This window comes from Apodemus sylvaticus, chromosome 5, assembly GCF_947179515.1.
Source record: "Apodemus sylvaticus chromosome 5, mApoSyl1.1, whole genome shotgun sequence".
In the NCBI taxonomy this organism is placed as follows: domain Eukaryota; kingdom Metazoa; phylum Chordata; class Mammalia; order Rodentia; family Muridae; genus Apodemus; species Apodemus sylvaticus.
The window spans coordinates 147247843-147270200 of record NC_067476.1 but is presented as its reverse complement, the minus strand read 5'-3'; the positions used below and the strand labels follow the sequence as shown (position 1 = coordinate 147270200).

Here is a 22358-nt window from a genome sequence, read left to right as displayed (position 1 = left end):
CAGAAAACTGGGCATGACACTTCTGGAAGATCATGTTATACCACTCCTGGGCATATACCCAGAGGATTCCCCGGCATGCAATAAGGACACATGCTCCAATATGTTCATAGCAGCCTTATTTATAATAGCCAGAAGCTGGAAAGAACCCAGATGTCCCACAATGGAGAAATGGATACAAAAAAATGTGGTATATTTTTACACAGGGAATACTACTCAGCAACTAAAAACAATGAATTCATGAAATTCTTAGGCAAATGGTTGGAACTGGAAAATATCATCCTAAGTGAGGTAACCCAATCACAAAAGAACATGCATGGAATGCAATCACTGATAAGTGGATATTAGCCCAGAAGCTCTGAATACCCAACACACAATTAACATATCAAATGATTCCCAAGAAGAAGGAAGAAGAGGGCCCTGGTCCTGGAAAAGCTTGCTGTAGCAATGTAGAGGATTACCAGGACAGAGAAGTGGGAGGTGGTTGGCGGAGGGAAGAGGGCTTATGAGACTTATGGGGAGGGGGGAACCGGGAAAGGGGAAATCGTTTGGAATGTAAACAAAGAATGTAGAAAATAAAAATAGAAAGAAAGAAAGAAAGAAAGAAAGAAAGAAAGAAAGAAAGAAAGAAAGAAAGAAAGAAAGAAAGAAAGAAGCACCTCAGATGAATAGGTTACATAAATGCCATAGATAGAGGATCTGTATCTGCAATGAACTTAACCGTCATCTCGAGTCTCTACCATGTGGAAGTTGAAAAGCATGAACACTTGAGCTACTTACAATATCTGAATGCTTAAGCAGTCATATGAACCAAAATCTAGTTAGTTCAAAGACTCTGATGTCCAAGTGAATGTCAGTCAGGAGGAGAGTTTGCCATGCACACTCTACTCCTGGCATTTGCCTGGTTACTACTCACTAATTATTTTTATTAAATGTCAGGAAAAAATGCTTTCTAACAATGTTTGAGTAAAAGAAATGAGACAGGTTATTAGATTCAGAGATTAAAATAGGAGAGAGTATTTGTATCAGAGCAAAGAAGATAGAACCCATAGTGAGAAATATGATTCTTTGCTTGGGATGGGAGATTGGCTGTGCTACTAGAAGCTCAATATAAATAACAACAACAATAATAATAATAATAATAATAAATCTATAATAAAATAATAATAAATATAAATAATAATAAATAATACAATAGTCAGATAGTGATATATGGACAAAACTTAATAAAGACTGCTTTTCTGTTCTTGCTATTGCTCATTGACAGACATAAAAGGGAAAGTATCCCAGGATGAGTATAAAAGGTGGCTCAGAAGACTTGAATTCTAATCTTTGAGGGATTTGTTGATGAAGGACATTTATGATCTGACAATTATCTTTCACTATTTCAAGATTTTCCTCTACAAGCAAGGGTAAACTTTCTGTGTAACCAGGAGCTAGCATCAGGACAGCAGGACTTGATTATGGGGAACTCTATTTGAGCTAAGAAGAGAGACAAGTAGTGTATCAGGGGTTGGGCATAGTAGGAAAAGACTCTGCCAGCAACCATTTCTTTTCTGCTTCTGGGTATAAGATATGGAAGATTCCATTTCTCTTCCTCAGTGAAAGTGGGCGTGGTCATATGACTAGTTTCAGCTGATGAGACGGGTAGAATTGAGAGTATTACTTCTGAGTCAAAGTATTTGATTGCTAGAGTTTCCCTTTTCAGCATGTTTTTCCTTAAATATGCAATTTCCATGCCATGCCTCTCTCCCATCCCTCAGACACTGCCATACACCGACATGGAACTGGTAGTCTAAGTAGATAAAACCCTTTGCTGTTTCTATCCATGGGTGTCCATGGGGTTTATTGCTGCAATGCAATCTTTGTAACTGGATGGGCCTAAACACCTTCAAGGTAGAGTAGATCCTATATTAAGCCCTGGGTTCCTGACAGGTATTTGGTTTGGTATCTCATACATTGCCTTCCTTGCATTTTCTTTCTTTGCTACATTGCCTTCAAACTGTAATTTAGTCAGCTGGGATTTCTGCTGCCTCCAGGACCTCCTGGGAAATGAGTTCCAGGAGAGAAGGCTAAGAAAATTCTCCTCATAAGCACACTTTGCTGTAACTCCACAGCATGCCAGCAAGGTCACAGATCTGTGGAAACAATTCACTTGGAAAACAGCGAAAAGTTCACTTGGTAAAGATTTTATATACAGACTAACAGACACACAGATACACTGACACACATTCACATGGCAAGCACACACACACACACACACACACATATATATATATATATATATATATATAGAGAGAGAGAGAGAGAGAGAGAGAGAGAGAGAGAGAGAGAGTCTCACTTTGTAGACCATATTGGCCTCCAACTCAGAAATCTGCCTGCCTCTGCTTCCCAAGTGCTAGGATTAAAGGCGTGTGCCACCACTGCCCGAGAGAGTTTTAAAAGACTACAAAACCCATCAAAGATCTCAGGACCAAAGCAACTATTTGAAAGATGAACTTTATGATGTGATTCACAACACATGTCACACAGATTTGACTCTGGCCAGATGTTTCTTCACTCTGTCCACATAGATGCATTGCTACTTACATCAAAGTTTCCCAAGGAAGGCTTGGTTTCATCTCCTAATTCACACTTGAGAACACAGAATGCTGTAAACTCCCAAATAACCACTGAGAACTGCTTAACTTTCTGGGTGCTAGAATATTTATAAAGTACTTCTGCCTGACGGAAAGGTTGAGGAGGTAACAGGTAGCATGAAACAAACAGAACAACATATGTTCCGAGCCTGAGAGGAAACAGAGAGCTGAAATTAAAAGGTGATCCCAATAGCAGGGAGGAAAAATGAAAAGGACAAATTTTAAATTATAATTAAATACTTATGAATATATACAATTCCCTAAGTATTTTTATATAATAATCCTTATATAATTAACAAATAATTAAGTGCTGTCTCATTCTTTTTCCCCCCCAGGAGACAAAAATCAACTGCGTGCGTCTGGCTACTAAAGGTAAGTTGACATGTCCTTGTCTGACTATAGCTGTTCTTCAGCAATACAACAGTTGCTCCTTGTGGTCATACATGGAAATTTTGGCAAACTTTAATACAAAAGGAAAGAATTGCATTTCTTGGGGTCATTTGCATCTACACCAGTATCTCCTAAGAATATGCTCATAGCATAGAGCTTAAAGCATATTAAGATTGCCAAAGAAATATATTGTATGTATGTATGTATGTATGTATGTATGTATGATAGATAGATAGATAGATAGATAGATAGATAGATAGATAGATAGATAGATAGATGGATAGATAGTACATTAATCAATGGAGTAATGAAAATGAAAGTAAAGTACTTTAAAATATTATTCTAATGTGTGTGTGTGTGTGTGTGTGTGTGTGTGTGTAGTTCCATTGTATTTGTGTCTATGTTTGTGTGGGCATTTTTCTTTAAGCTTCTATATTAGAGCTGTTGCTGAGGTTTTGTACTTTATTCAGTTGGTTCATGGTTCTCAAATATGAGGTGATTAGTATTGGCGCCTTTAAAACAAGCGAACAGACACTACATTGTTATGTCCTCTGCATTCCAACACTTATCCCCAAAACACGAAGGCTGCATTGTTCAGGCTCATCACTTTTGTTCTCCTAATTATAATTGAATTGCCTGGCTCTTTCAATTGGTACATGTTTCTGTTTATTACCTTTTAAAAAAAAAAACAAAATCAATGAATGGTTTGTTATCATTTAACCTATTACAAGGTTGAATGGGTAAAAATCAGGTTTATCTTTTTCTTACAGAATTGATATTTTCAACAAGAACTTCCCCCACCAATACTCATGAAACAAAATTGGTTTCTGTTCTCTGCATTTATTCACTGCATACACAATTTCACAGTTTACTTCCAAGGATATAAAATTTATAAATATAAGCATATGTATTATCGTAGCTATAATAGACAAAGGCAATGACTCGAGTTTGTATATGTATGTATGCATGTGAATGTGTATACATGTGTACAAGCAAAGGAGTCGCATACATTTGGATAGAAGGGGAAACACAGTGAGTAAGTGAGTGAGTGAGTGAGTGAGTGAGTGAGTGAGTGAGTGAGTGGGTATAAAGTTAGACACAGACACAGAAACAGACTAGGCTAGAAAACATAACTAGCAAAGCGCGTTCTTTGGACTTGACCTCTTAGAATGTTTCTAAATTCTAAGAATCCAACTGCATGTATAGACTCCAAAGGTATGGTACAGGAAGAAGATGGAACACTGGGACTCTTGGTGATAAGAAGTCATCAAGGCTGTCATGTCCCTCACTTGTTCCCTCTGAGGAACTCAAATGACTGTGGAAAGAGATAAAATGGTCTTCTTAAGGCAGGGGGATTAATGGTCTGCAGACAGAAGTGACACAAATCACAGACCTTGCAGTCTTTGTCACTGAAGAAAATAGATAATGTAAAAGGAAGGACATCATCAGTTGGGTAGCAGTGGGACTCTAGACAACAATCAGGAAGCTGGGTGTCTGCTGCATCCCACTTAAATAGGCAGCCAGAGGGGAGAGAGAAAACACAGAGAAAAAGTCTTCTCCAGGGAAATAATATCCCATGGCTTCTAGATACTTTTGCACTTTAGACAGGGAAGAGGCAAGGGGATTGCTGTTCTTGCTCTGGCTTCTAAGGACACATTGAGATACAGATCCTTCCAAAGAGTAGTTTACTAGGTCTGTTTCACCTGATAACTGGGAGCATGAGACTTGAGAAGCAACAGATACATGTAAAGGTGACGAGATGATATGTAAGACTGTGCTCTCCTGCCAATCTCAGGACCATAGTTCTCAGAAGTATAGAGTGCTACTCTACTGGTTTCTCCAAAGATATGTTGCTGGTCAGATGGAGAGCAATAAGGACATTATAAGAACTAAAACACACGTGCACTCTATTTCTTCATAGTCTAACTGTGTCTTCTTCTGTGTGACCTTAGGTTAGAAGCTTCCTTTAGTCAAGTATTTGCACAGGTAAAATGTGAGTGTGTAAAACAGTAGGGATGCAAGGATGAGTGTGTGAATTCCCAGCTAACTAAGCCCAACCACTGTTCTTAAGGGCATTTCGCCATCCACATCCTGCTTCTATATTACACTAAGATTTAGTACTTCTTCCCCCCAAAAACAGAGACTCCATTAGAAACTAAGAAAATGACCTAATGCTGAGAAACAACCTATCACTGTTCAGGGAGCCATCCCTTATCAACACAGCTGCAGAGAAAAAGGAGTCTTGAGAAGTACAACACTAAGTTTGAAGGAAGGAAATTCATGGTTGATTAGTGTCCACTCCATATCTGTCGCTACACTTGAAATATCCCAGAGTCAACCAAAAGCAAATGCTGCTTGAATCCATGTATTTCCCACAAGGCTTTGAAATGAAGGATCATGAGTTATTCCTTTTTTACTACCTAGATCAATTTTTTTTTTCTAGGTAGGATTCTGCTGTTACTATTTTTTTAGCAGAGAAAAATTTGATCTCAGGCATCTTACACCCATCAACATTATGAAGTCCCAGAAATATGTCATCATTCTCTAAGTATCCCCACCCTTCTGCCATCCTGGTATCTTCCTTGGGGGCCTGCTGATAGACATACTATGTCTGGGGAGAGACCACATGACAGATATAAGACCAGCACTCTTGTGATAAAGTAACTTGCTGCTGTCTTGTTCCTGACCTTGGGTTCTTTAGCTGTTGTCCATGGTCAGCTGCGTGAAGCCCATAGAGGCAGACAATTATCATGTATTTCAGCCATAATTACTCATTTGGAGTCATTTGGAATTGGCCTTAAAACCATTACCTTTTATGTTATGTACTCACTGGCTCTAATGTGTGTCTCCTTGTGATCTCTGGAAGCAAAGCCTGAGGCAAGGATTTAGAGATGTGTTCTAGTGATCTGTTCAGGGAGGTCTCTCGAAAGAAATCTGTAACTGATAAAAAAAAGAATGGGATAGGATGAGCCTGAATCTTTTTTTCAGGAAGTATCAAAGTAAGGCTAGATCTACAGTGAGTACACATCTCTCTGCAGTTGTCTTGGCTCATATAGTAAGAAGACCTCCTAGTCTTCATTAGACTCTGGCTCTTCCCTCTACCAGTCTCTTGGATAGTTACATAAGAAGTGACGCTGGTAAACTTAGACTAGATGCCAGAGAACGTTTTGGTTGTAAACTCTTGGTCACATCCTGATACCGCACAAACCTGAAATGAGAAACTGAGTGCCAAGCCATGATCTTCTTCCTACTGTCTCTAACTACCAAAGTTACATTACACCCTCAGGTTGAGGGATAGCAAAATGCTACTAGAGTTGTTCCAAGTGTGATAAATTCCAAAACATTTCAAATTCCGTTGTAGACCACAGTCCAACCCTGGTAATAGACCTGCTCAGAGCTGTGGAAAGAAAAACAGCAATAATGTGTAAAGAAACATTGTTTTAGTTTTGAAACAAGACTTTGAAAAGAAGGCAGTAGAAACCCAGGAAGCCAAGATGATCAATTTAAAAGTGTGCTTTCATTGGGTCTACATAAGAACAGGTCCATCAATAATTAGGCATGGATGGAGGAGGATTGTGTGGGAGCTAATTTTTACTGTAGAACTTTTTGTTGCTACTGATAAGTTAAGGGGGAAGGAAGCCACTGCCTTCAATTGGGTAGCCCCTGGTGTCCCACTAGGCTCCAATGGACAGTTCCAATCCAGTGAACATACAGGTGACCCTGGCAAAACTAAATGGGTCACAAGATTAACTGAAATTTCATGAATCTTGAAACTGTTCCAAGAAGGGGGTTTGTGATGGGAGGGAGACAAGAAAGGAAAGGATAAGTGACTAATCAAAATGCATTTTACTTGCAAAATAGTCAATGGGCTAACTTAATTTTAAGTTGTCCTTGGCTAACCTGAGGAGTTTATGGGAACTGGGAATGAGATACTTAGAATTTCAAATAAGAGTTTAAACATCCATTATCACAGAAGAAGCATCAGGTGTGATCGTAAACGACAGTTCCAACAGTAGCTGCTAAAGGAGATGTTCAAGTAGCCAAATGCATGCCCTTTAGGTTAGGACAGAAGAGGCCAGGTAGAAAATAGTCTCTGATCATCGTGTTCAGTTGCAAAAGAATAAGAAACGGTTTCTCTTTCAGAATCTGATGTTATATTTATCCAAAAGCTCTCCTGGGCCCTCCTTGTAACCTTCTGAATCTCACTACTTTCTCTTCACCATCATCCTTTCCTTCCTGCATTGTATGAGCCCAGATTTACTTTGAGCCTCTTTCAGGCTTCTCCCCTCTTACCCACTTACCACAACACATAGTCTTTGTTCAATTAATTTTTAGAATCACATTTGTTTGTTTGTTTTGCAGTATGTAGGGTAGAGCTAACAAGTCAGAACACACATCAAGATCAAAGAACAACTTGCAGGAGTTTATTCTCTTCATCTACCATGGGGGTTCCAGGGATCAAACTCAAATTTTTGGACTTAAAAGCAAATAGTCAAAGAACAAAGCCTACTGAGTCTTCCTAGCTTTTAAAAAAATACCATTTATTTATTTATTTATTTATCTATATGTGTGTTGGGTGTGGGTATATACATGTGTAGGAAATATATATGTGCACGGTACATGCGTGAGAGTCAAAGAACGATTTAGTTCTCAAGTACCTTTTACATTTTGTTTGAGACAGGAGCTCTCATTGGCCTGAAACTTTTTCATATAGGTTAATATACCTGTCTCACAAGCATCTAGGGATCTACCTGTCTCCCTCTTCTACATCACCAAGACTGGGATTACATCTGCATCACACTGGTCATAGCTTTTCATCATAGATTATAGAGATCTCAACTCAGGACTTCATGTTTATAAGGCAAGAGACAGCACTTGAGTACCTCTTTTTAAATTCCTGAACTACTAAATGAATTTACTTCCAACATCAGGGCCTGTTTTTCATCATGAACCACCATATGTATCTGGCCATCATAAGTATCAACTTAACATACAGACATTTTTAAATTGTAATAATATTCTTACTTGATAAAGAAGACCATCCTGACCACAAAGCAACATATATACACAAAATTTCCACTTTGGTTGTGGTACTCATCTCAGTTGATAAGCATGTATGTGATTAATATTCACCATCCTGCTGGATGCCAAGTGACATAAGTGTCTGTTTTGATGACTGTTGTGTTTCCAGATCTTAGCACACACTGATGCTCAGTAAAATTTGTTGAACAAATATGCAGATGGATGGATGGATGGATGGATGGATGGATGGATGGATGGATGGATGGATGGATGGATGGACAGCTGGATGGGGCTTTGTTGGGTCAGTGGACAGAGAGATGGGTATTTCATGAATGGATGGATCATTAGATAAATGAATAGATAGAGAGCTCCTAAGTTATTGTTCTTCCAAGCCCACTTTTTTAAAAGTCTAAACTTTTTACCGGGTCTGTGCTCTCCGGAGGATAGAGTAAGATAAGATAGGGGAACTATTCTGTGATCTACAATCCCCACTAGCAAAAATCTCACATTAATCTTTACTTTTGTCTCATGTAAACAAGAATTTCATACTCCTTCAGGAAGCTCCTTCTACTTTTGGACACACCAGTTGCCAGGAGTTCCTCTCAATTTTGGACACTTTAGTTGGAAAGAGCACTGTGCATTTGGCTTCTTACAATGCCTGCTAATCAGTCCTCAAAGCCACTTAGTCCTATCTAGCTATTTTCCTTTTAGAAATAGAATTGACTTCCTCAGAACCATTCTTCCAATCCCTTGTTCAAATAGGGTCAACAGGTCCACACTTGCCCATCTTCCAGGTCTTCCAGCAGTTGGTTGTAACAACTCTAGCTGCCAGCAGGTGGTAACACTCCCCCCAATGGCACCAGCCTTTGGGAGAATGCAGCTGGCTCTGCAGACTCCTGCTGGGTGTGCAGGAATGGCAGTTTGAAAAATCAGCTTTGATTTGATTTGCAAACTGAGCCGAGTCATTGAGACAAAATAAATCCGGAAACCCATAAAGCCATTTGCAGAGTTGCTTTGCAGAAGACAGCTACAGTTTTAATCTAGTAAACACTCTAATGATCCCCATTAAAGTGCCCCCCTTGAAGTAGGTGCTGAAAGTGAAGCCTCAGAGTAATGAAGCATGAGATATGGGGCCAGTGTCACCAACAGCTCTGTCTTGCCCATTAAGGATGGTCTAAAACTATTGTCCAACCATGACAGGCAAGAGGCATGGTCAATGGCCTTTTGTAAACCTGCCATCTTTTTGCAAGTCTAAGCCTGAAGTGAGATATGTCATCCAGCATTTCTTTCTCGTCTCCCCATAATGGACCCTCACTGCTACAGGAACTGGCAACTACAGTAAATGGTCCTTCTTAAGAGAGACACATCCATTTTGTTGATGCTAAGACTAGGGCCCTGTGTCCGTAGGAGAGTGATATGTTCATAGCTTCTTTATCCACAGAACAAGCCACATGTGGTACAAGAAGCCAAGAGAGATGTGAAAATAGCATTGTCTGGGTAGGAAATTGCCAGCCACACTGGTTCAACTCTACTTGAAAGGTTCTCTTACATGAAGCATCCTGGAGAAGTTTTCTTGAAATCATGAGAATCAGAGACACCTGGTTTCAAAAGTTTGTTTGAAATCATGAGAATCAGACATATCTGGTATCCTGTCTCCAAGTCTAGTTACTTGACATGGGACACATGACTTACCATCTCAGAGGCTACTACATTGTTTTTAAAGCAGATATCACTAATTCTGTCATTCATCCAAGCATAGAATAGATTATAAACAAGGAGTTTCCATCCTTCCTTTGACTCTACAGATCTTTACTAGAGCTGCAATCCTATGTAGATCTTGAGTCTCTGTAGAAGGCCACAGAGCAGATTCTAGTAATTTTGCCTGCTATTCTAAATATCTCCCCTGTGTTAGATGGACTCATTAAGTGCAAATTGGAGAAGCTGAAAGGGTCCAGGCATGATGCTACCTTTAGCACTTGATATCTAAAAATCACACACACAAAGAAATATGTGTGTGTGTGTGTGGGTGTGGGTATGTGGGTGTGTGGGTGTGTGTGGTGCATCTAGATATGGATATATATATATATATATATATATATATATATATATATATATATATATATATATATATATATATAAAATTCTAGACATGGATATATATATCCATGTCTAGAATTTTTCTCATCTATTTATTGGTGTTCTACATGGGATTGTTCCTCTCTTCAAACTTGCCCAGTAGTATCAGAAGAGACCCCAGAACACAGCACTCCTAAACCTAACTATGGTAGCTGAACAGAGACATAATGAAGTATCAGTTGTAAGAAGGAAATATGAAGTTGTATAGCACAGTGAGATAATCTTGACTGTGGTTCAGTCTTTAAACTCTTTCAAACTATGTAGGAAGGAGCTGAAGGTGTGAATTGGGAGGGTTGAGGCACAGCACTGCCATTCTTCTTCCCTTAGCTGAGACTAAGGGTGAGTATTTCTGGGCTTGGGCTTGTATAATAAAACAAAGTCTCCTTGACATTTACCACTCTTTACTCTGCCCTGTTTCCAGCTCGATCCTAAAATGCCAGATGGAATCATACAGCTTTTCCTGAGGGTTGTATGAGAAAATAAAAGACTCCATCACGGAGAACACCAGAAAACAACCTAAAAGGCTTGAAAAACCCCAACCCTGTCTTTATTATTTGTCTTGATGGAACTGCTAGCACATTGCTCTGGTCTTCTTTTCCTCTTCCTCCCCAGAGTAGCTCAAATTGCATTCTTCGGTGCATTACATCCCACTCATGAAGGCAAAGGCTGCAGCAAAAGAGCCCAGGAAAACAAAAGCTAGCTAGTCCTGACTCTTGTCCTGCGAACACATACCTATGGAGTCTTAACCAATTTCACTCAAATAGAAGGAAGAATTATATGGTGCAGACCTTCTATACCATGGGTGGCTTTAACTCAAAACCGCGTTTCCAAAGGATTTGTGTCTCTCTTAAAGGGAGAAGGAGACAATTTAGATTTAAGGTTGGGGAAATTTTTGAGTAGGCTGGAGATACAGGTTAGAAATAAAGAGAATTTAAGCCTTATCAGTGGGCTTTCAAATGGGAAAATGAAGGCATCCCAAAGCCAAGCCAACATCTGTTCACCTCAAAGTACCAATGAGATCAAAGAAACCATCTAGCTTAGTGAACCAGTGAGTTTATTGCAATAACCAAGGCAAGTATGAGTAACTCAAAAGCAGCTGCAACACTACGAAGCTTACCTGTGACAACTCATGAGAGCTCTGTCCCTGTAGTTGTCTGTATGGTGCTGGTGAGAATTCCCACCCCCAGCAAGCGTTACATCTCTTGTAACCTCGGAGAGGGACCCTATGGATCTCATTTAAGGAGCTTCCTAAGGTTTATAATTTTTGTTTTCTTGTTGAGTGATAACTAGTCTCTCTCTAGAAAGGACAGGATTCAATCAGAAGAGTTAGCTCCACAACAGCCAGGCATAGGACTGTTTGTGGAGATGTGTGGGGACATGAGGCTCCAATATGATGATATAACAGAAGTATGGCACTCATCAGGTAATAAATAAATGCTGGCCACTGTCACTGTCTCTACTCGAAAAATGAACTTGTATAGGCTCAGAAGTATAACAAACATAAAGTCTTCAGGAGCGCTACTCAGAGCTGACTCTATATCACTATTGAATTCTGTTCCTCTCATTCAGTGGCTAAAATAATACAATGGACCACTGGTAGGACTGCTTTATCTTCTATTTGATAACACTTCTCCATACCTGTTTTCTACTAATAATTGATAAGTAGTTTTGTTTGTTTGCTAGTTTGTTCCCAGGTTGTAACAGACTTTGTATCTCTTTAGGGTTATTAGTTAAGACCTGAAATCTAGAGAAGGAAATATGGTGGATCCAGCAACTCTCATCTCTCTTCGCTTTGTACTGAAGATAAAAAATTAGCTTGTCCTCAAGCTTGTCTTCTCCAAGACCATAGGTAGACCAGCAACATCTCTCTATACTTGACATTCATTGCTTTTCAAGAGAAGAAACAGTCAGAGGCACTCCACATTCTGGCCTCCTATTGCTTTACTTGCTCACAAACTGTCATTCATGGTGCTTATGTATGTAAACACACCAAGCAGATCCATGCAAAGAGATATGAGTCTCAAACCCTCTAGTTATAAGCCACTGCATGGGGGAAATCAGATGATGCAGGAGAAAGGAAGACGTTTCCACCTCTTCTTCAAATGGGTTAGTAGGGGTAAAATAAGCTTTGTCACAATAACAAATTATAACCAAAGATCAGTAGCTTAATAACATAAATGCGTGGGTCTTTTGTTTGTTTTTTTTTTGTTTGTTTGTTTTGCTATGTCATCTAGAACATAGTTGATCACTACAGGGGAATAGAAACCTTATAGGTGGTAACCTTAATCTTTTTTTCTATTTTTTTAATTTATTGATATATTTATTTACATTTCAAATGATTTCCCCTTTTCTGGACCCCCACTCCCCGAAAGTCCCATCAGTCCCCTTCCCTCCCCCTGTTTTCGCACCCAACCCTTCCCACTTCTCTGTTCTAATTTTGCTCTATACTGCTTCACTGAGTCTTTTCAGAACAAGGGGCCACTCCTCCGTTCTTCTTGTACCTCATTTGATGTGTGGATTATGTTTTGGGTATTCCAGTTTTCTAGGTTAATATCCACTTATTAGTGAGTGCATACCATGATTCATCTTTTGAGTCTGGGTTACCTCACTTAGTATGATATTCTCCAGCTCCATCCATTTGCCTAAGAATTTCATGAATTCATTGTTTCTAATGGTACTCCATTGTGTAGATATACCACATTTTTTGCATCCACTCTTCTGTTGAGGGATACCTGGGTTCTTTCTAACTTCTGGCAATTATAAATAGGGCTGCTATGAACATAGTGGAACATGTATCCTTATTACATGCTGGGGAATCTTTTGGGTATATGCCCAGGAGTGGTATAGCAGGATCTTCTGGAAGTGAGGTGCCCAGTTTTCTGAGGAACCGCCAGACTGATTTCCAGAGTGGTTGTACCAGTTTGCAACCCCACCAGCAGTGGAGGAGTGTTCCTCTTTCTCCACATCCTCCCCAACACCTGCTGTCTAGTGAATTTTAATCTTAGCCATTCTGACTGGTGTAAGGTGAAATCTCAGGGTTGTTTTGATTTGCATTTCCCTAATGACTAATGAAGTTGAGCATTTTTTTAAGGTGTTTCTCTGCCATCCGAAGTTCTTCAGGTGAGAAATCTTTGTTTAACTCTGTACCCCATTTTTTAATAGGGTTGTTTGGTTTTCTGGAGTCTAACTTCTTGAGTTCTTTATATATATTGGATATTAGCCTTCTATCTGATGTAGGATTGGTGAAGATCTTTTCCCAATTTGTTGGTTGCTGATTTGTCCTTTTGATGGTGTCCTTTGCCTTACAGAAACTTTGTAATTTTATGAGGTCCCATTTATCAATTCTTGATCTTAGAGCATATGTTATTGGTGTTCTGTTCAGAAACTTTCTCCCTATAGCAATGTCCTCAAGGGTCTTCCCCAGTTTCTTTTCTATTAGCTTCAGAGTGTCTGGCTTTATGTGGAGGTCCTTGATCCATTTGGATTTGAGCTTAGTACAAGGAGACAAGGATGGATCAATTCGCATTCTTCTGCATGCTGACCTCCAGTTGAACCAGCACCATTTGTTGAAAAGGCTATCTTTTTTCCATTGGATGTTTTCAGCCTCTTTGTCGAGAATCAAGTGGCCATAGGTGTGTGGGTTCATTGCTGGATTTTCAATCCTGTTCCATTGATCTGCCTGCCTGTCACTGTACCAATACCATACAGTTTTTAACACTATTGCTCAGTAGTATTGCTTGAGGTCAGGGATACTGATTCCCCCAGAATTTCTTTTGTTGCTGAGAATAGTTTTAGCTATCCTGGGTTTTTTGTTATTCCAGATGAATTTGATAATTGCTCTTTCTAACTCTGTGAAGAATTGAGTTGGGATTTTGATGGGTATTGCATTGAATCTGTATATTGCTTTTGGCAAAATGGCCATTTTAACTATATTGATCCTGCCCATCCATGAGCATGGGAGGTTTTCCCATTTTTTGAGGTCTTCTTCCATTTCCTTTTTCAGAGTCTTGAAGTTCTTGTCATACAGATCTTTCACATGTTTGGTAAGAGTCACCCCAAGGTACTTTATACTGTTTGTGGCTATTGTGAAGGGGGTCATTTCCCTAATTTCTTTCTCAGCCTGCTTATCCTTTGAGTATAGGAAGGCCACTGATTTGCTTGAGTTGATTTTATAACCTGCCACTTTGCTGAAGTTGTTTATCAGCTGTAGGAGCTCTCTAGTGGAGTTTTTGGGTCACTTATGTAGACTATCATGTCATCTGCAAATAATGATAGTTTAACTTCTTCCTTTCCAATTTGTATCCCTTTGACCTCCTTATGTTGTCGAATTGCCCGAGCTAGTACCTCAAGTACAATATTGAAAAGATAAGGAGAAAGGGGGCAGCCCTGTCTAGTCCCTGATTTTAGTGGGATTGCTTCAAGTTTCTCTCCATTTAGTTTGATGCTGGCTACCGGTTTGCTGTATATTGCTTTTACTATGTTTAGGTATGGGCCTTGAATTCCTGTTCTTTCCAAGACTTTAAGCATGAAAGGATGCTGAATTTTGTCAAATGCTTTTTCAGCATCCAATGAAATGACCATGTGGTTTTTTTCTTTGAGTTTGTTTATGTAGTGGATTGCATTGATGGATTTCCATATATTGAACCAACCCTGCATCCCTGGAATAAAGCCTACTTGGTCATGGTGGATGATTGTTTTGATGTGTTCTTGGATTCGGTTGGTAACCTTAATCTTAAATATCTTACTTAGACATCGCTAATGTTTCTACTCCATGCTCTTAATAAGAACTATTACCTGATACAGCCTAACTTCAAGGTGACTTGGCCCCTTCTAAACATCTCAGAAGTGAGTGGGGAAGCGGGGGAGTATTATTTCTGGTTCCATGTACAGCTCCTATTTCCCTTTCCCTACTCCACTGAGATCCATAAACCATACCTCTCTTCTCCTTCTCCACTCACAGGAGAAGTATTGTTTTGTCCCTGTGTTCTTATCCTTGTTAGCAGATCTTTCCTGCAGAGCTGTATCCCTGGAAGGCAAAGTGAGGGGCCTCCCCTGGATCCTGCCAACTATACTAAGGTGTATGCTGTTTTCCTTAAAATTGGTTTGTGAGTTACCCACTGTTACTTCCACTAATTGGGTTTTATGTACATAGTTATGTTGTATTATTTGTTTATTAAGTTTTATATTATTACCTAACCCTATATTCTCTAGAGGTTACTAAGTTCTTCTTTGGTTTGTATAACATTAGATTCTAGGCAGGGAAAGGGACTTAACTGATCTGAATCTCAATGCCAGCATGGACAGACTGATAACACCAATGCCACTTATTTCCCTGACCTAATATAAAAACGTAACCAAGTAGTGCATACCAAGTGCTCTGTGTAGTACCCAGCTTGTAATAAACACTCAGCAAATCATGGATACTGGAAGAGCTAACAAACACACACCGGTATACTGAAAGAGAGCTAAGAAGAGATGATCCTGACATGCCATTGGCACAAAAAGGGCAATTCAAAATAAACAAACACAAAACCAGAGGAAAAGTTTTCTCAGAGTGTATGACCACAAAGCTAAGCTTTGAAACAGGAAAGAAAATCATCAGAGAGAATGGTATTAGGGTTGGCAAGAAGGTTTCAAGTCAAAGTCAGATCATCAGAGGAACAGTGCTCAGCATACCATATAAGAGATGGTGAGGAGCAGTCCTAAGGTAGAAAAAAATGCACTAGAGTTGGACAGATGCCTCAGCATTAAATAGGCCTGCTTGCTCTCTGAGTCCCAGAATCCATATCACCTTCAGTGTCAGGGCCAAGGAATGTGAGGCCTCAGGCCTCCAAAGGCAACTGCCCTTATGAACACAAACATCCCTTATGAACAAGTAATTTAAAATAGTAAAAAATAAATCTTTAAAAAAAAAAGAAACAAGAGTATCATGCAAAGCCACTTAGCCCTAAATATAGCCTCATGGTGGTTCCCATTCTCTCTCTTTTCCCCCTATCCCTCCTTCCTCCCTCCTTTCCTGAGACAGTGAGAGTCCTGGTTGGAAGTCTTAGGCAGACCCCTTTTAGAGGAGAGTGCCCTAAATGCAGCCTAGGCAGTGGATAGAGAAGATGGACTGAGGCAGGAGCCAGGCTTCAGAAAGAACAGTTGAGGCTGCTGAGGGAGACCATATAGGAGTAGGCATCGTGTATCTCCCCCGCCCCCCAGGTTTGTGTTTCTTTGACTAAATGTGAGTCATCAGATCATTGTCTCACCTGCCTCACAGAGATGGAGAGAAAATAGACTCAGAGAAAGTAGTCACATAGAACAGAGGTTAGCAAACATTCCTTTACAAGGTGAAATAGTGAATATTTTCAATTTTGTAGGCCTCAAGGTATTTCTCACACCTACCAGCTTTGTCACCAAAACACATACAAAAAAGCAATCGTAGAGATACTCACAAGTACATTTATATTAAAATAAAACTCTGGGGAGGAAAGATGTGAGTGCATATAATGATATAGCGTTCATATATGTTATGGTTTTTATCTCCTTGCTGCAATAAAAACACTCTGGCCAAAAGCAAGGGGTTTGTCTCAGCTTATAGGTTACAGTTCATCATGGTGAAAGCTAAAGCAGGACCTGGAAGAAGAAATCATGGAAGAAATGCGGCTCACTGGCAGGCTCACTGGCAGGCTCACAGGTTCAAGCTTAGCCACCATTCTGATACAGCCCAGGACCGCCTGCCTAAAGATGGTGCTGCTGCCCACCGTGGGCTGGGCCTCCTACATCTGTAGCAATCAAGACACCCCACCCCACCCCAAACATGCTTGAAGGCTGTTCTAACCTGAACAAGTCCTCAGTTGAGACTCCCTTCACAGCTGCCACACCGAAGTTGATAGTTAAAGCTAACTAGAACACCATAGCACCAAATATTACTCATATTTTCTCAACCAGTGAAAATAAAATCTAAGAACCATTCTTACTTTATACCCACATAATAAATAGCACAGATACCAGACTTGGCTCACAAACTGACCACTGACTTAGCAAGTGCTTTTAAAAAGGACAAAACATCACGTCTTTCAGGAAGGAACTTTATGATCACTGTGCATGGGCAGTTAACTTTTATACTTGTCTATTATTGATTAAGCTTGCCCCTTGTATCATTTTTGAAATGATGTAGTTTTTGCTTATCATTTGGTCAGAGACATCCCATCACTCTCAATATTCTGCACAAGAATCTTACACAGTTTTGCTGATAAATGACTGGGGAACATTGATGTCTATGACTACGGGTGTAATACTTGCTGGGACTTTGTGTCACTTTCTTTAGAGACTTGGAGGGACAGGGACATTAAAGAGAGACAAACTAGGCTTTGAATGCAGCCTCTGCTAGTTACTGTTTTTGTGACCTTGAACAACTTATAAAAATTCTGAGTCATCATTCCTTCATTAATTCGTTCATTTGCACAGCAAATATTTGTCAAGTCCCTACTATGTGTCAGGTGCAATGGAAGGTCACAGAAATGCATCAATCAATGAGACAGAGCATCTACCTTCAAGGAGACTGCAAGGTGAAGGAGAAGACATCCACTCACAATATAGGGTTGCTACAAGGAGAAGGGAATATTAAGATGTTATGGGAAGACAAAGGGTGCACATCTGCTGCAGATGCCGGACCCTTGAGGGAAGTTCCACACTGACTCTTGAAAGGTTAGCAGTTGTCTGCCAGGGGAAGAAGCAGGAAGGAATGCATGCCACTGTCCTGAGCATGTTCTCTAGACAAGACAACAGGGGCTATTCATCATGGGAATGGGTCTACATGCTGGCAGCAGAGCAGAGAAGAAGGTGGGAAGGAAGGAATCGGGCAAGGAAAGCAGTGAACTCATTGCGATGGTCTGTGACCATCAAGGGGTTTGAGGTTTACTTTAGAAGACAGGGAGGGTGATGGTGTGTTTCGTTTAAATGGCAGGAACTTGGTGGGAGGGGAGTAAGAACAGAGGCAGTGAGCCCACATGAGGCTGTGTAAATGGGTGGCTGGAGAAAGTACAAATGAGACTGGAGAGAGGGGAAAATCTGGAAGAGCTTGTCTGCAGTAGAATCAGTAAGAGCTGGTAAGTAGTTATGAATGGGAAGTGCGGTAGAAGAAAGATAGAAGGTAGGCACCCTTACTAATAGGGTCGAAGGGAAGTCACCCAGGTTTCTACAAAGAGAAGCTGTGTGTGTGGTAGCACCATTTACAAAGAAAAGAAAGACTGGGGGTTATGCAGTTTGACTGGGGACGTGGCAGGTCCATTTGTAATACCACGGACCTTTCTGGTTGCCCTATGTCTTAGGAACATTACACGAGGTACTTGGCAGAGTACCTGGCATGTCATGGGTGTTTGATAAATGCTGACACTGACTCTTTTTTTCATTTATAAAAATCTATTTCAGCCTCAGTTTTGGTAAATCGTGGTGTTCTCTCATTCAGTGTGAGCTCTTTAGAGCCACGAGAGTTATGGTCTTGCTCATTGTACCACACGTTTTCATGTGTGTTTCTTTCTCTCCTTCTCTTCTGCATGCTGCCTGGGGATTGGCTTCCTTGTGGTCAGCACCAATGGGCAGCGCCCAGGTGACCCCGGGGACTCCACTCTACCTCCTCACCACAGGTGATCACCAGAGCCCTGGGCAAGAGGGGGGGGACTGGCAATGGCCCATGCTCTGTGGGTTCTCCAGGCCAGGTGTACTAGAGCTGAACTGACAGGTCCTTCATCGCCTCTTCCCACCCACTACCTGACCACTCACCCATTCATCTATCTAACCACCATTACCTCCTCCTACCTATTCATACATCCCTCTATTCATCCATTTCCCCATCTTACCAAGGTTTAATGGATACCTACTATGTACCAGGCATTGTTCTAAATATTGAGAATACGATAACAAGCAAAGGAGACAAATTCTGATGTCTTAGCTTATTGATCAAAGACTCTAAAAATAAATGGTCAATTTTCCCTAATGCTAAGGAGAGATGCATATGATATTCAAAACACACACACACACACACACCACATACACATACTTATACACACACTACATATACATACCACACACACACACATGCACCACATATACACAGACACATATATACACACCACATACACAGGCACATATATACATGCATACATACATACACACCCCAAACACACATAGAAACACACATATACACGCATACTATACATACACACATACACCCACATATACACACAGAAATCATACACATATATACCCCCAAATGTACAGAGACACATACACAGACCCACACATGCACACAGATACACACACATACATATACACACATACATTCATACTACACACACATGCATACATATCACACACAGTCACAGAGACACATATACATGCACACTCATATACACATATGCACACACAAACATACATATACATACATACACACACAGACATATACATGCATACACTATACACACATAAACATATACCCATATATATACACACTACACACACAGTCACATATACATACACACAGCCCACACATATGTATATATATACACACATACACATATACACATACATATACATACACATATACACCATACAGATACACAGACATATACACACACCCTACACACACATAAACACATGCACATACATGGACACATACATACATACACATACTACACACAGTCACAGACACACAGACACATACACTCCACTCATATATGCACACACATACACACACATAACACACACACATATATATTGTGCACACACATACACATATACATACACACATATCATATAAACATACAGACACATACACACATCACACACACACATACACACATATATACATGCACACACACAGATATATATATACATATACATACAAGCACACATACCACACAGACACACAGATACATATATACCACATACATGCACACACATATACATATACATATACATACGTACATACATACATAAACATACTACACACACATGCACACAATCACAAACATACATACACACACCAGACAGAAATACAGATACATACACATATACACACATACACACATACATGCACACACAACCATGCACATATACACATATATACATACACATACACCACACAGACACATACACATACATGCACACACACACACACCACAAATGCAAACTGAGTTGTGGTCTGAGGGTGGAAGAGAGCTGACCTAACAGATCTGATTTTTAAGGAATGAGTAGGTTTCACCACAACCTCAGCTCTACTGTTGGCCCTAATACATCCTTTAAATGTGACTAGGCCCATATTTCCTTTTGTTAAGAAGGAATAATAATACTTGCTTCTTAGGGAACATTATTGGCATTATGGACTCTACATATTCAGATTTTTCTGAAATTGCATTCTAAGCTAAACAAGATAATAAATGTCAAAGCTGGAACAGAAGGGCCCCACCTAGTGTAAGTATTTGCTTGGTGTAAATGAGAGCATTTTTTTTTATTCAAACACAAGAAAGGTAGAGTTTGTTTCAAATAAATAGGCACAGTTATTCATAAGATAAAGAGCCCATCCATCAGAAGTCAATTCCTAATACATGGAGAAGAAAGATAACCCAAAACCACGCCTCTCTGTCTTTAGGATCCCCTTCTGACCAATTGAAGGCTTTATGAGAGCTTTTATGCATTTACCTACCATTTTTCTCAATGAAGGTTTTGCCTGTTGAGATCACTGACTGGTTGGTCAGTTTATAGCGATGGGAAATAAAGTACAACAGGCAAGGAAAACATAACCCTATTAGCTTTACCCTCTTCCCAAACTCAAGCATGATCCTGACCCTGGGATGGAGATTCATGTGCATATTGTTCATTGAGAGATGTGCTTAGATAAAAAGGAGAAATAGACAGGGAAGGACAAAGGACACAGTGTAGCCTGAGTTAGTCAGAGCCCTGGGATGTCTCGGGAATGTGAATTGTTCCACAGGTTGGCCAGTGTGCTAATTACTGTGGGTTGCCATGGGTGCTGCACAGCCTTCTAGAGAAACGGATTCCTTCTCCAAAGTAGGAGGTATCTATGAGCTATTTACAGCCAATGTCTACAGTAGCCGGGAGTAAATACATCAATCATAAAGGAGATTTTGACAGAACCTCAGTAGCATCTACTGTGGGCCTGTTTTGGCCCTGTTTTTGTGTTGCTGTAAAGAACCACATTTCAGCGTGTCCCTGGCAACCCTGTTAGCATCTCATCTTAGCCACCTCTTGATTATAGAAACCTTACATACTGGGTAGGTTTATTTTACCTGGGAAACCAAGTATCATGGTTACTTCATGCTGTCATATTAAAAATTCCATTACCAACCCTACATCAGATAGAGGGTTAATATCCAATATATATAAAGAACTCAAGAAGTTAGACTCTAGAAAATCAAATAACCCTATTAAAAAATGGGGTACAGAGTTAAACAAAGAATTTTCACCTGAAGAACTTTGGATGGCAGAGAAGCATCTTAAAAAAAATGTTCAACTTCATTAGTCATTATGGAAATGCAAATCAAAACAACCCTGAGATTTCACCTTACACCAACCAGTCAGAATGGCTAAAATTAAAAATTCAGGAGACAGCAGGTGTTGGTGAGGATGTGGAGAAAGAGGAACACTCCTCCACTGCTGGTGGGGTTGCAAATTGGTACAACCACTCTGGAAATCAGTCTGGCGGTTCCTCAGAAAACTGGGCATGTCACTTCCAGAGGATCCTGCTATACCACTCCTGGGCATATACCCAGAGGATTCCCCAGCATGTAATAAGAATACATGCTCCACTATGTTCATAGCAGCCCTATTTATAATAGCCAGAAGCTGGAAAGAACCCAGGTATCCCTCAACAGAAGAGTGGATGCAAAAAATGTGGTATATATACACAATGGAGTACTATTCAGCCATTAGAAACAATGAATTCATGAAATTCTTAGGCAAAAGGATGGAGTTGGAGAACATCATACTAAGTGAGGTAACCCAGTCTCAAAAGATCAATCATGGTATGCACTCACTAATAAGTGGATATTAACCTAGAAAACTGGAATACCCAAAACATAATCCACACATCAAATGAGGTACAAGAAGAAAGGAGGAGTGGCCCCTTGTTCTGGAAAGACTCGGTGAAGCAGTATAGGGCAAAACCAGAAC

General features: G+C 40.1%; 1 protein-coding gene across 1 annotated transcript in view; it reads left to right on the top strand.

Moving 5' to 3' along the window:
• Ptprt (protein tyrosine phosphatase receptor type T) overlaps positions 1-22358 on the top strand; it is a 1128608-nt gene that overhangs the window by 929379 nt on the left and 176871 nt on the right. The window contains exon 13 of the mRNA XM_052184183.1: positions 2972-3008. Coding sequence (XP_052040143.1) covers positions 2972-3008 — 37 coding nt within the window. The remainder of the gene's footprint in view (positions 1-2971; positions 3009-22358) is intronic.